The sequence below is a fragment of the Platichthys flesus genome, chromosome 8 (genome assembly GCF_949316205.1).
Source record: "Platichthys flesus chromosome 8, fPlaFle2.1, whole genome shotgun sequence".
NCBI classification, from domain to species: domain Eukaryota; kingdom Metazoa; phylum Chordata; class Actinopteri; order Pleuronectiformes; family Pleuronectidae; genus Platichthys; species Platichthys flesus.
The window spans coordinates 8,012,174-8,026,727 of NC_084952.1; the positions used below are offsets into that span (position 1 = coordinate 8,012,174).

Here is a 14,554-nt window from a genome sequence, read left to right on the forward strand (position 1 = left end):
AATTCATTTAATAATTATAAACCCTCATTACTCTCTGGTGTGACCACTGCTGATGACTGACTTTCAAAACAACGGGAGGAAAGGTTTCGGCCGAAGCCATTTTGTGAAGTCGGGAGTGAGAGAGAGAGAGTGGCCGGTGCAGCTGACCCCGATATGAAAAATAGAAGAAGAGAAAGGGAAAGCCAATAACAAACCGTCTAATTGTAATTCCGAACAGATACTTTGTTATCATCCTTCCTGTTCTGGTCAAAACAATGGGCAGCGCTGTGTAATAGCCTCTTGTTGTGTTTACCAGCAGTGTGGAGCCGCATTACACATTCAGGAGGCATGCATCCATTTTGCTGAAACAGATACAATCATCGGTGGTGCTAATGAAAAAAAGGAGCTGCCGGAGAGAGCTCTCCCCACTTGTAATATTCTCCATGTACATCATTTCTAATTGTCTCCAATAATGAGATCTCACAACCAGACGACCTGTCGGCGTGCATCTTTCTTTTTGTAAGAGGAACTTTTGCAGTTTGTGAAGTAATTACGGCTGGCAAACCGATAGTCAGCAGATTCACTCTTCATTACCGTCCGGTGCCACCGAGGGAAAACAACCAGTGCAACCTGATTCTAAGTGTCACCATACTCCAGGGTCCTGTATACATATATATATACGGCTGCTTTCAGACGTGCACTGGACTCCAGATTAGCTCCTGAAAGGGTAACGTGTGAGAACGCACATGTCACAGTCAGTTCCTCACATGTTCCAGAGGGGTTTCCCTGCCATGTGAGAACACGGGGGGGGGGGGGGGGGGGGGGGGTCGTGTCCTGAGAATTCACCGTAAGTGAGTGGGTAACACGCGACAGGCACAGAATGAAGGAAGAATACAAATGTCTCAGGTTGAGAAGAGAAACCATTCACATAGAGGAAGCCATTAAAGGCCAGACGCGGGTGTTGATGTGCTGTTAACAAACACACTGCAGCGGAATCTATATGTAAAGTCTGCGCTCTATCTCGATCCCACCGCTTGCCTGAATCCATGGAGATTATCCCTGGTAGTGTGAACGTGTCTGACCCAGAGACACCTGCAGCGTTCTTTACATGTAAAAGGAAAAAAATAGCTCATGTGATATCTGTATTTCTCTCTGTATTGGGTAAAGCCCAGGAAATAGAGATTTGTTTGTGTCACAATACCGATACAAATATAGGGGAGGAAGAAATGTACCGATACGATTTGTTCTCATGCGTACAATGTAAACATAAATAAGGTTTTGATATCTGCAATGCGCATGCTTGTGGAAGTCTCATATCGGCCAATTGTTATCGGCCATGCAGGAAGTATGCATGACTCCATCCTGAGAAGTGCACGTTGTCTAATGTTATTGCTTCTCGCTCCAACAACATAAACAGCAAACCTGCTCCAAGGGAAGCGTTTGCTCAGTTAAATACAACCGAGACCAGGATGAGCCGACACTTGACTATTACTGATTCTTCAACCGCACCCACACACTTCACAGCCCACTGATAAAAATAGATAGATAAATAATTTAGTGGGGAAAAAAAAAAAATCACATAATGTTCATTCCTTTATGCATTTTCATAAAGTAGGGTTCCTTTTCGTTATCTCTCTCGCTCATTAAAATGGATTGTCTATACGTGCTGAGGAGGAGCAGACTGGCTCACTGGGGCAGTGCTAGTAGAAAAGGGAAGGAAGCCGAATAGAGTGGATGTGAACTGAGGGAAGGAAAAACTAAATTTGGCACAAGTTACAAAACTGGAGCACAACCAAAAAAAAACAACGTATAGTTCCGACACAGCGAGTCGGATCTGTACGTGCTGTCCTCGAGAGTGTGTGCTTTAAAAATAAAATGTCCGGTGTTTCCTGCTCACCCAGATTAAAATGAATGTGAGTCATCCTTTCAAAAAAAATGCAATTTTCCCACACGCTGGCTCTCGTGCTCGGCTGAGCCGCTGCACCTGTGCATGCGGTGTTTCCTTTGAGCTCAGTAAATACCCTCAGGTGCATATAGTAACATCCTGCTCTGCTCCAGACAGCTCTATCCTGCGTCCTCCGCTCTGCCTCTTACTGACCCACTGTCTCCCTGCGTCTGAGTGGCAGTAGTTAAGAATGAACATGACCCTCACACTGACTTCTGCCAACCGAGTGGATGTCTTTTTAAACGGTGAGTCAGAAATGAAACATCAACATTAATTCCCTGCTAAATGATCCCTCTGAATAATGGATGAGGCCACGTGGAATATGTAGATTTCCACCTTCTACCTTTGTGAGCCTAATTGCTGCCATTCAAGCAGATCTGAAGTCAGGCCCGGCTTCACGAGCTGACATGGCTGCTATCAGTCAATAATATTTGCCTGAGCCTGTATCAAAGGGTAGCCTTTGCTGTCAGAGATCCCTCACATTTGCTGCTCTAGTAGGACATCAAAGATGAAAAGGGAAAGTGTGTTGTTATTCATACGTGCACTTCTGAAGACGGCGATGGGCATAATGCACCTTTAAAGATGCTCTGGAGGCTTGGAAACAGACTCAAGTGCACACAAAAATACACATTGGTCTTATCTGGAAATTGGCAAAAACATACTCCAAAGGCTTTTTGCAAAACTCTAAACCCCCACAGTGCACGCACAAACACAAACACACACTCACAAACAGACAGACTCACATACACTGAGGTACGGAGGTTCTTACCTTGGTCTGGCAGCTGGCAAACGTTGGGGGGGACAGTCATGTTCAGCACGTCATTGACAGCGGTGTCCACGTAGTGTCCTCTCTGGACATCGTGTTCACTGTCGGTCTGGTCGCTCTCCTCATGACCGCTGTCCTTCAGACTGTTCCCCTCCAGGTCCTTGAATGTCGACGTGCTACATGGGGGCCAGGAGGGGGGAGAGGGAAGATGTTGATTAACTGTCACGTCGCCTTGTCTCACATGCTCTCCTCCGTCCCCTTGTCTCTGATGGTTTGTGACGAGCTGTCCGTCTCGACGTCCGTCCCCTTTTTACGTCCTTCCTCTGAATTCCGTGCCCTTTTACGCGAGTCAGTTCCGTGAATTCCAAACAGATGAATGGTAATTTATTTTAGGGTAAATCTTTGCAAAAGCGTGTGGTGCTTTGCAAAGATCAAAAAGCCCCACTCCAGCCTCGTTTGAGGTAACCATGAAATAAGAGGAAGGTTTAAATCTGTTGAGAGGCTTTTTTGGGGGATTACAGGGAGTTTTTTTCTCTTTTTTTTTACCTTCACAGATACTAGCACAGCAGTTACAGCCCCTTTCAGACGGGGACATTTTGGATGGATGCTCTGACTTCAAGGACGTCGGACTGAACAAACAGGAGGCCCTCACTCACTCACTAGAATCAAACAAATACTGCAGTATTCGGGAATTCCTGGAAGGAAGATGGATGCAGGAAACGCTGGGAGCATACAAACTGAGCATCTGTCTTGTTTGGGGCTCACAGTCAATAAAGAGGGTGGGGTGGCGTGGTGCACGATCAACAGCTGCACACTAACAGCATGATTTCCCTTCATTTGATTTCTATCACACTGGAACAAATTCTGCTTTACAAACAACACTAAATAGGGGTGAATATATGAGCATGTGTTCTTGCGTGAGGAAAAAATATATGAATGCGTTTGTGAGAGGGGAGCGAGGGAGGTAAGAGAAGAATAGGCGGGAAACAAATGTGTGCAAAGAAAAAGGGAAGGTTGAGGAGGAGGAGGAGAGGGACAGGACAAGGAGGCTGCATTCCCCCAGCCCCAGCCTCACAGTCCCCAGCCTGGGAGAGAGGAGTGCAGTGGAGGTAATGCTGGCTCTCTGATGTTATCACTGTAATTGCACCTGTCCCAGACCATAGGCTTACTGGCTCCTGAGGGGATTTCTTTGTAGTGGGCTGCGGAGGCCCACACTTGAATGCTCTTTGTTTACATTAATGCAAGGGAATCTTTTGGGTGGGAAATTGCCATAATGGCTTTTCAAAAGACCGGGATGGCCTCAAACAAAAGGAAGCCAGGAATGTTCCGTGGCTGCGGGTAAAATGGGAGAATTGTAGTTTTTGAAGACAGCCTGCTGACGAAAACCTCCACGGCTGCAGGGTATTATTGTATGACCCCCCTATCCCGACCCCCCCCCCCCCCCCCCCCCAGTCCTGCATTCCTGCAAACCGTTCTCATATCTTTGTCCAGGTGGACTGAATAACAATGCACAATGGAGATGTTTGTTCTTCACTACTCACCCAAGGAAGAGAAAGGACATAATGTCTTGGCAAACAGTGGAGAAATGCATTGAATTGAATTGAATCATTAAGTTGCCAATGAGGAGTGTAATAGGGTTATCTGTAACCGCTGCTCGCAGATTCCACCGCTCTGTGTAATCTCATAATCTGAAAGTATGAGTTTGTGGCTCTTTTCAACAAGTGTCTCCTAAACGTATTGTGCAGAATAATATTTATCCCCAAATCTTATCCTCCCCATTGCAATTACACTGAATGAAAAAACACGCGGGAAGACACTTAGCTGCAACGGTAGCTGTGCACTCATTAGATAAAGCAATTACAGATAACAATGGTAACGAGGTGCTGGTAACAATTCCTAATCAAGACATACCTTTTAATGAGGTGGGCTCTGCTGTTCACGTAACTGGCGTCAATGGAATAATTCTCCGTCTGTAAGAGAGCGATGCAGGGGTTGGGGGTGGGGGGGTAAATGGGTGGCATGGGGGTGGGAGGGTTGTGGTTGAGGGATGATGGGGTGCAACAGAGAGAGAGAGAGAGAGAGAGAGAGGTACTTTTAATAATGGAAGCAAGCAAAATAATGTTACCAGTAATTGGCTTTCAGTAGAAATGTTATTTTACACAAAGGCCCCGGTGAGCAGCCTCGGATTTAATACAGCTGTATCCTATTCTCTCTCAAAGCACACACACACACAGAGAGGCTGACTGGGAGCTAAGAGCTGTGGAGAGTGCTGCAGTGAGCGCAGCCTCTCTCCTCCTCCTCCTCAGCCGCCCCGCTCTACACCCCTTGCCCCCCCCCCCACCCCCACCCCCACTCCACCTCAGCCCACCATCTTTCAAAATGTCGTCATTAGGGAGGCCAGACCATCTTGCAGACAGGGGGAGAAGAAAAGTTTCCCTTTTTTTCTTCTCTGAACTCTTCACTTTGACCATGTTGGAGAAGACATTCATGTAGAAATATTAAATAAATAACTGCGAGAGAAGTAGATGAAATTAAGAGTGTGTACCGGGGGAATCTTAACTCCGCAATTGCAGATGAAAAGGCTTTTTCGGAATATGCATACGATAGATCTCTGACCCACATTAGAGAACACAGTTCAAAGGCATCCTACATTCATTTATTTAAAACATTTATTTAGCGGGGTGGGGGGGGGGATGTCTGATGAGTAACAGCGCGCGGACAGAGGAGGCAGTGTACACCGAGCAGGTCGCCGCCTCCTGCATCTGCCAAGCATCAAGTCGCACTAGGTAAGATGTCAGAAGGCCAAAGGGTATCAGGGCCTCTCAAAGGACTCTCCCACTCCTGTGAAAAGACAGGATACGACCCTTTCCACAGAGTTTGATAAGATGCAGGTGTTTTCGGCAGAAGGAAAGCAGAGCCTTCACTTTGAATTCCACGGTGCAGATAGTGAGTCCTGATATCGGCCGCGAGTCGCTGGTTTACCCTCCGAGGGAAGTCTACAGTACAGACATCCAAACAATGTGGGAAAAGTCACCACCGAGATAAGAAAGGTTAATGCAGGCACAAAAGAGAGCAGTGGCTGATTATCAAGTGGGCTCCATATTCAGGGGAGCGGTGGTCCCGCACAGCACCGTCACACAAACAGAGCGGGATTAGAACTCACGGCGCGACTGTGCGCTCCCCGTCCTTATTGGACTTTAACTGGGTTGAATATTTTGAACTTTTTCCGCATAGCCAAAGAGCCTAAACAGCGTGGATGCAGCCGCGGTAGAAATGTCAAACATTAGTCCCGGTCGTCTTGGATCGCTGCTGAAATAAATACATAAATAAATAAGAATCATGCTGGCGTATTACAGCTGCCAGTGTCTGGTGTTTACCTTTGGCAAATAGCGCCCCTGACCTGTTTGCAGTCTATGAAAAATGTAAAAGCTTGTTAATGCTACTAAATGCATGTCCTTGTTTGTCTGGATTCTTGGTATTGATGCCATTATCTCTTGGCTCCTAAGACAACATATACGCTGTGCAGCATTATTATCTGACTGCTGCTGACGCCGTTCTTGTCTCCTCTGTTGCAGGGAACATCGTGTCTGTCAGAGGTGCATTTATCTTTCAATATTCTGCAAAGTGCAGAAGCTGCTTTTCTCCATCTCACCTCATTTACTCTTAATTATGTTTTCGCAGGACGATTATGTAATGATATGCAACAATGCAAGGCCAGGCCTCTGATTGGGGTTTTGCTGAATTATGATGCAATGTCTTTGTGCCGAAGGTTAGCATTATTCCATCTCCTTTTTTTTTATCATTTACCCCTAATTAAACTTTCACTCATTACTACAGAGAAGATCATTTATAAAAAAGGATTTAATTAACATTTTATTATTAGCCCTTAATTTGGAGCACATGTTTGTTCTCTTGTATTACCCCTGACTCCTTTTGTTCCTGTTCAGCTTGACTCCATTAAATATCAAAGGTAAAGGCAGCGGCAACCCACTGACACTCAGTTTAATCATGAATTAAAAATATGGAATTTATTATTTAGATATTAATATAGAACATACATTATTTCACTCTTATTTTATATTCCTTATTTCAGAAAGAAATCTGTGATTTTATGAAATAATCTATTTTGTATCTATCCATTTGTCTGCCCGCCCACCTGCCCTCTATCTATAAGTCTGTCTGCATGAATAGTGCATCATGTACTGTAATACAAATACTATATGTTCCACCTGTGCTCCACTTTGGTTCCAGAGAACATGAATTCAACTGCCTCATCTTCTACAGTGGCTACGCATCCGGTGAGAGCCTAATGAAAATGCAAGGCATGAGTAACAAGGGGAAAACTTCATTTAAAAGACAAGATAGAACATTTCTTGTGAATGTCACTCTGGCTGCCGCCTGTAATTGGTTTGGATGGTAGATTCCGTGTGAGCATGGCCAGAAGAGGACGGCAGTAGGAACCTGCTTTCAAGCTGTTCCAGTCCTGAAATGGCACTGAACTTTCCATAATGCAATTCTCTCTCAGGAGTTTCACATGGAACCCTCTTAAGTGTGTAGCCGGTTCGTTCAAAGGAGTCTAATATTCCACCATTCAGTGTTTCTGCAGACCCGTCTCTTCCCCTCCAGCTCATATTCAACACGGCAGCTTTTCATTGATCCACGGATTCAGTGGAGATAACCATATTTGGTAGATTCCGGAATTGTCAGTGGGATAAAACAAATACTCCAACACTTCGGGGCATAACCTGAGGCACCGACTATTCAGTCAACACCGCCTATTCTGTTGAAGAATGGGATGCATTAGCGTATGCAGGCTTCCTGTAAAGAAATGTAATGTCTTCCCCCACATTTCGGATTGACCTCAAATTGGAGGACATGTCAATATATCTTGCGGGAGGTCAAGTTTCAGGCAAGATGACGAGGACTGCTTAACTACAGCGAAGATGCCACAAATGGCTACTTAATCAGGTTGGACAATGTGTTGTTGTGATCTGAGTGGCCCCAGTTTGGCGGCCGGCGCAACTCTATCCCCATAATTATTGTTCCGTTTCATCTGGGGGCCTGGAGGGAGGAATGCAGTCCCCGGTGCCGCCTGGTGACTGATAGGTAGTGTCGAGATGAGTGGGGAGGGAAGTGGAAGGAGAGTGGCGAGAGAGAGGGCGAAGATGGGAGGAAATGGGTGAGACTTGACCTGCGGGAGACTTGCGGTCCAGCTGCTGCAGCCCAGTGGCTTTCCGCTTTTCACCCTGTGCTCCTTTCTCTTCAGTAAAACCTGAGGCGCGGGGACGACGGGCTCGCCTCTCTGCCACTGAGAGGAAAAAGCAATCTCCTCGCCTAGTTGCTGCCGTAAGATTTGATTTGCCTTCCTCCCAGCGTGACAATTGGTTCTGTAGTCTGGATGCAAGTGTATTCATTGTGTGGGGGCATGGGGAGCGGCAGAGAGGAGAGGAGGGGTTGGGGGGAGTGAAGACACCAGTTGTTACACCAGTAAACACCCGACAAGTTCAGCAGATGTCACACAGATAGGAGAGAAAGAGAGAGAGAAAAAAAATGTCATACAGCTGCCCCACTGTATGCATCATCGTGGCTGACAATGCACAGTACATTTTTAAAAAGGATGCAAGTTAGGGAAATATGGACAGTTGCATTCACATGCACTAATAACATGCAATTTAGAAAAAGGATGCAAAAGTTGGTCTGTTCTTCCTCAAAAGATGTCATTTTAAACTGACATGAAAAAACGAAATGAACATAAATTCGTTACATAAACTCTATCTACTGAATATGAGCTTAATTGCCCAGAAATAAGATGCACTCATGCAGGGGGGTGGGGCGGGATGCACAAGACTGCATCTAGAATCATCATGAAAACTCGATTACACAAGTGAGTGTTTCATGTCTGTCATGGATGCAGCTCTTTAAAGTCATCAATTTAACTGACAGAAAACATCCACCCGTGATTGTTGTGGACACAAAATGCTCTTACTGCCACAGTGAAAACGCAAAGTTTGACCGTACAGAGCAACAGACGAGACGGAATCAATTAAAACTGTCGGATCGAATTTTGCTGCCCGGTTCTGTGTTTGTGCAGTCGGAGGGTTGTGCCTCAGTTTATTGTTAAGCAGCTTCCTCATGGACTCCCCTCGGTCCCGGAAGGAAATGTTACACATAATGTGCCTTGTTATTGATATCCCATTGTTGAAAGGGGGGGGGGGGGGGGGGGGGATGCAGTGGGTTTACAGGACAAATCAACACAATTAAAAAATGAAAAGGGAAGGTATGGTTGTGAAAAGAATAGAGATGTTTTGTTTTTTTTAAACAGACGAAGGATGATAATGGCTGTTTATACATCCACGTACTCCCCAACTCCCATGTGATTTTGCAGTGAGGATGCAGAGGAGTATATGAGTGTGTGTGTGTGTGTGTGAAGCGGCGACTTTCTCATCCTATCCACTGTGTCTATGAAAAGAAGTGCTTCACTCTGAGCCTCTTGCACATTTACATTCTTGCACACACAGACTCTCTCTTTCTGCTTCCCTACAAAGGCACTGCTCCAACAATCCCCGACTTGCACGGCTGTGCTGGCGCCCGACCACCGCGCCTCCGGGTCGACACCCAGCAGCTCACATTCAGTCTGTATGACACCCATGACGAAGACATAGACCACCAAAGCTCACCCTCCGAGTGGGTTTATATTCTGTTCACCATGTGAGGAGGAATAAAACTACTCTTCGGCCCCTGAGCTGCCATAACCCTCCTCCACCTCCACTTCTCTGCCCTCTACTTCAGCGACCATCATCACCAGCTTCTTCCCGATTATCGAATTTCCCATAGATGCTCTGCCATCTGCTAGATTATAGATTTCCCTCTTCCTTTAGAGAGGGCACGGCCCCTAAGGGAGGATCAGTGGTAAAAAGGGTGAAAGAGTGCCTGAGGCACAGCCCTGGTTGTGGATGAGATTACATTTTCTATTTCTGCCTGCTAAAGGGGGCCCGCCGTGATGAATACACAGACTTGTTACCATTTAATATCAACTGGCTCCCCTGCAAACTCAAATTATACACAATCAATTGTGACAGAGGGCTACATGTGTGACAAATAACCTGCCACATTCTCTGCATCATTTCACTTCATCACCCATCAATTCAACCCAAACCCGGTAGCCCATCTGGAAATCAATCATGTTATGAAAGTGAGTGATTCTGTGGAGAGACGGCTTTTAAAAGCGTCCACGCGCCGCTGCGGTTCCTGCGTTTCTGTCGTCTCTGTGGCCGGACAAGAAAAATAAACCGGGTGAATTAAGAGCTATTATGAGGTCACGAGTGTCCTTGTGTTGAGTATTGTTCTAACAAATTAAGTAACAGCTTCTTTGAAAGACAATGAAGCTGATACGTAAACACACCACCACTTCCTGCTTGCATTTCCTCCTCCTTTTTCTTGCCTTCCTGTGTGGAATCGAACAAATACTCGTCCACTTGACCCAAAACAATCCCCCCCCCCCCCCCCCCCTGCTCTCAGAGGAGCCGAGGAACACAGACAACGTACTACAGCCACGGATCGCTCCACCTGAATCACCCCCGCGTAGGAAACTGCAGATCATGCAGCTGTCTTTTATTCTGAAACGGAGACAATCGTCCAGACAAGTCTCCGTGTCACTCAGGCCGACAGGCTCCACAGAAGTCCAGTTAGTAGATATGTGATTAATTATACATACATTGATAGAAACAACATTGATTATTCATGAGCTACTCAACGTCAAAGCTATTTCCCTCCCTTTCAGCATGATGAAAAGATTTTAAATAATAGACCCCCTCTGCAGACGCCTGCATTCCAGCGGAGTCGGCTGATGCTAAAGAGGCTTAAGTCAGAGCTGTTGTCTAACCAGGGAATCACTGCTCAGGCCCAACATGTCTCAAACTGTCACTGGTTGTGGGGCTTCCTGGCCCGGTGTTTTTGTTTTGTCTTTGTCTTTAGAGACACGGCTGGTGCTTTTAATCCTTTCAGACGGAGTTATAGTGTCCACTCGGGATGAATAAGGTCTCCAGCGTCACCCGGCCCATTAGGGCTGGGTAGGGTTTCGTTTAACACCTGTTCAGCGTCCAGGCCTGTGTGTGTTTTCAGACTGATTCTATCTGCAAGTCAGAAAGAGAACCTGAGAACCTCGGTGAGATTAGGATTTGTGGTTTTACATAGTAAAAAAGGGGGGAGGGAGGAAAGAGACTTCACTGCGTTCGCTGTTTCCTTAAAGAAATCGGCTTAGTTTTCTTAAAGCCTGTGGAGCCCAATCAAACCGAGAAGCAGGAACTTCCCCTTTGGGCGAGTCTCGAGGGATTTTCTTTAATTTGGATGTCAGACCGAAAAGTTTTCACACTCCTATCATCCAAAAATCTGTGTGTGCGACGCCACATGAGAGAGGTAGATGGGACTCTTTTTGTTTTTTGACAGACAAGAAAACATTGTGGGTAACTAATCCTGGAAGATTTGGTGGTGTCGAGGGGCCTCTGGGAATAAGCATTACAAACAAACAAGGTTTGAGCAGCCATTTAATTTTTCTAAGAGAATTACTAGATAGCATTTCCCCTCTTTGCTCGTGCCCTATATTAGCCCGTGTGGGGGGGGAGAGGGGCACGCTAAATTAGCGCACACAGAATTCCCAAAGGTTTCTCCCACCTCCCCTGGGCCGGGCCTTAAAAATAAACATTCAGAAACACTGCAGATTATGTAAACACATTTCCCCCTTTAAACGCTTGCATGAGAGCAGTGACTGAATAAACAGCATTACTTTTTGAAATCAGTAAACTTAAAAAAAAAAAAAAATTGTATTTAACCCAGTGTCTTGGACGGCAGGAGGCGGGAGACGTGCGAGTCTGTGAGGAGGAGAGCTGATTTGTTTGCACTCTACATCATGGTGGAGCACGGCTCGGTACATTTTCTCTTAGCGGCTTAAAGGTGGCTGCCAGTCACGTCTGTGCAGCCGGAGTCTCTCTGTCTCCCTCACTTTCTCCCTCCCTCGTTGTTTTTTTCTCCCACAGACTGTGACAAGGCATCTTTCCAGACATTTTAGCCGGATGGAGATTTGCAGCAGTTCATTACAGACTGGGAGGCTCTGTGAGCGGATGCAGTCACTCGGAGATGGATTGAGTGGGTCTGTTTATTGACATGCCTTAATCTGACACTGGGTAAAGGGAATGAGTCACCGCCTCCAGACACACTACCACATCACAGCCACTCCAGCAGATAGGGCGGCAGCACCCAGATACGAGTGGAACTTCATCAGCGCTCATTAATCCAACTACCCCGGGCCACTCGCTCAAACAAACCGTGTTTACTCGGTGTGTTGGCTGGATGGAGGGGTGATGGAGCTTTTCAAAGGGCATGTGTGCAGGTGCTCAGATCCGCAACACACACACACACAAATGTGCATTCCCTTGCCACACACACACAAACACACACGTGCAAACATGTTCTTCAGACTCCACCTCATCAAAAACCCACCCGCCCGTCTCACCCACATCCACCTTAACACAATATCTGTGTCAACCAGCTGCTAAAACAAAGTTGATACACTTTGTTTGGCAAAACGGAGCCGGGGCCCCGAGCAGGGGTGAGCGATCGGGCTCGGTGCCAGGTTGCGTATCAGGGGAGTGGGCCTTTTATTAAACAGATGGGCAGATAAGATCTTTTAGTTTCACGTCACAGGGCCGCTTCTCTTATCAGTGACCAGGCTATGGGGTTACCGTTTCAAATTTGGTCTTTCCAGGCAGCTGTCGGGACTGTTAGCAAAACAACCTCCGATGCTAACGTTGGTTTCCGGTTACTGTGCTCTATAGCACAGTGTCTCTGAGATGTTAAAATGTGCGACGCTTTTACTAAGCATTGGTTAAATCTACTCCTCAGCAAAGACAAGAATACATCTGAAATATATTAACCAGCTACAAACAAGCCATAGGGACTAAAGACTGTGTGAGTCAGAACGCGAATAGCCACTGAAATTTACAGTGAAGCCCACATGTTCATGCACACACACACATACACACACACACACACACACACACACACACACACACACACACACGTACAGTGGCAGTAGGGCAGAAAGTCGGAGAGGGGCCGGCTGTCGTCTCCATCAGGCACTGGGAGTCTAGCAGCTTGGGAGCGGAGCCAGTGGAGAGGAGGCCAGATGCAGCGGGCTTGACCCACTCATTCGTAAGGGGGGGGGGGGGGGCTTCAGCGGCTGAAACACACAGGGATTAGCCACACTGCCTTCATTTAATTTAATTTGTATTAGGGCCATCTTTGGGGGCAAACATCGTTTTTCACCGCGGGGGGATATACAGGGTCATGGAAAACAGCAGCAGACGGAGGAACTCTGCGTCCTTCCCCCCGCAGTGGATCCACAGGGGAAGGCATGGCGCTGTATTCTCAGACCTCAGGTACACACACTCGTACACACACGTACACACACGTACACACACCCTCCAGCACTGAGCTCATTTCCCCCTAATTACGTCTATATTATGAAGTCCAATCTATCCGATTGAAACGCATCTTAGTCCCTGCATCCACCTTTCCACAGCTTGATTTCCTGAAGTGAAGACCTTCAATCCTTTTGTTCTGCCACCATAAACAACATACAACGCAATTTTCGGTGCTTATCGGAGCTCTGCTCTGTGCACTTGTTGTGTCTGTGATTGTTTGTGTAGATGTGTGTTGCCCACTAAGCTCTTATCTACAAGAACATATCTCAGGGCTGGATGTTTATCTGCACTGATGCAGATTGGAGGAGTTGTCTTTGTCTCAGTGCAGTGGTACATAATATTATTTCTCTTTTGTTTTTTTCAGCATTTATTCCTCGTGAGCTGATGTAGTTTGATATCCTATGGTGGAGAAATCCTTTTAGTTACCCCCAGGCATCCAATGTGCTTTTAGTTGTAATCTGGGAATTTAATAAATGAAAAGGAGAAGAAAAAGCTGTACACAATCAAATACAACCCTTTGTATTCCGTGGAACATGACTTACACTATTAAGCGGAGGAGGAAAACAACTGCAGTGAGTGAGTACCCAACATGCCTGCTCACAATTTACAATCGCTCTGTGTAAAAAATATGGCTGCAATCAGCCATCGAGTCGGCCGTAGGCCTGTGGTCATATAAAAGCCTCCGTTCTGATGTGTGCAGGTGACATAGGAAAGAAAGCAAATGTACCGTGCTCCGGGAAAAGTTGTTTTATTATAAACACATATCCCCAAAAAATAAAGGGAAAAAATGTGCGAGCAGCAAAAGCGCTGCTTTGTCTCTGCTAGACAGAGACGACTGTTCTGCTGGAGCCTGTTCAAGACTATCAGCTGCTCGCAGTCTTTTTTCTCCTCCTCTCCTCTCTCCCTCAGCCCCTATCAAAAGATGTTACTGTGTAAAATGTCAAAGAAAAAAGAGGCAAGAGAAGTAATCTCCGTCTCCTTTTTGATCGCAAGTGGAATAATTGGAAACCTCTTAGGCTCATTACACGAGTTGCCCGCCAGCCAAAAGACAGCTCCAACTGCCCCTCTTCATTCATGTCGGAGCTTTGAAAAATATTGCTTCCTCTAGTAACAACTCTTTATGAGATGCAATGACTAGAGGTCCTGGTACCTACATTAACGGGTAATCCCACAATGCCTTTGAAAATATATCTTTCAACTACCACTGTCAAACATCGATTCAGAGCAATGGGAAGGGAAACAGCAACAATCTGGCTCTGTAATAACGTCATTATGCATATTGCACGGCACTTCTCACCCTTGCTCTTTTTTTGACAATGCTGTTCCTCTCAATTACATTAGACATTGCATACATGCAGCAAGTTCATTTGGATCCCTATTACTAAC

General features: G+C 46.2%; 1 protein-coding gene across 2 annotated transcripts in view; it reads right to left on the minus strand.

Moving 5' to 3' along the window:
• pcdh19 (protocadherin 19) overlaps positions 1-14,554 on the minus strand; it is a 53,638-nt gene that overhangs the window by 19,965 nt on the left and 19,119 nt on the right. For both annotated transcript variants that reach the window (XM_062394425.1, XM_062394424.1), the window contains exons 3-4: positions 4,602-4,660; positions 2,694-2,866 (exon numbers count right to left, since the gene is read on the minus strand). In XM_062394425.1, coding sequence (XP_062250409.1) covers positions 2,694-2,866; positions 4,602-4,660 — 232 coding nt within the window. The remainder of the gene's footprint in view (positions 1-2,693; positions 2,867-4,601; positions 4,661-14,554) is intronic.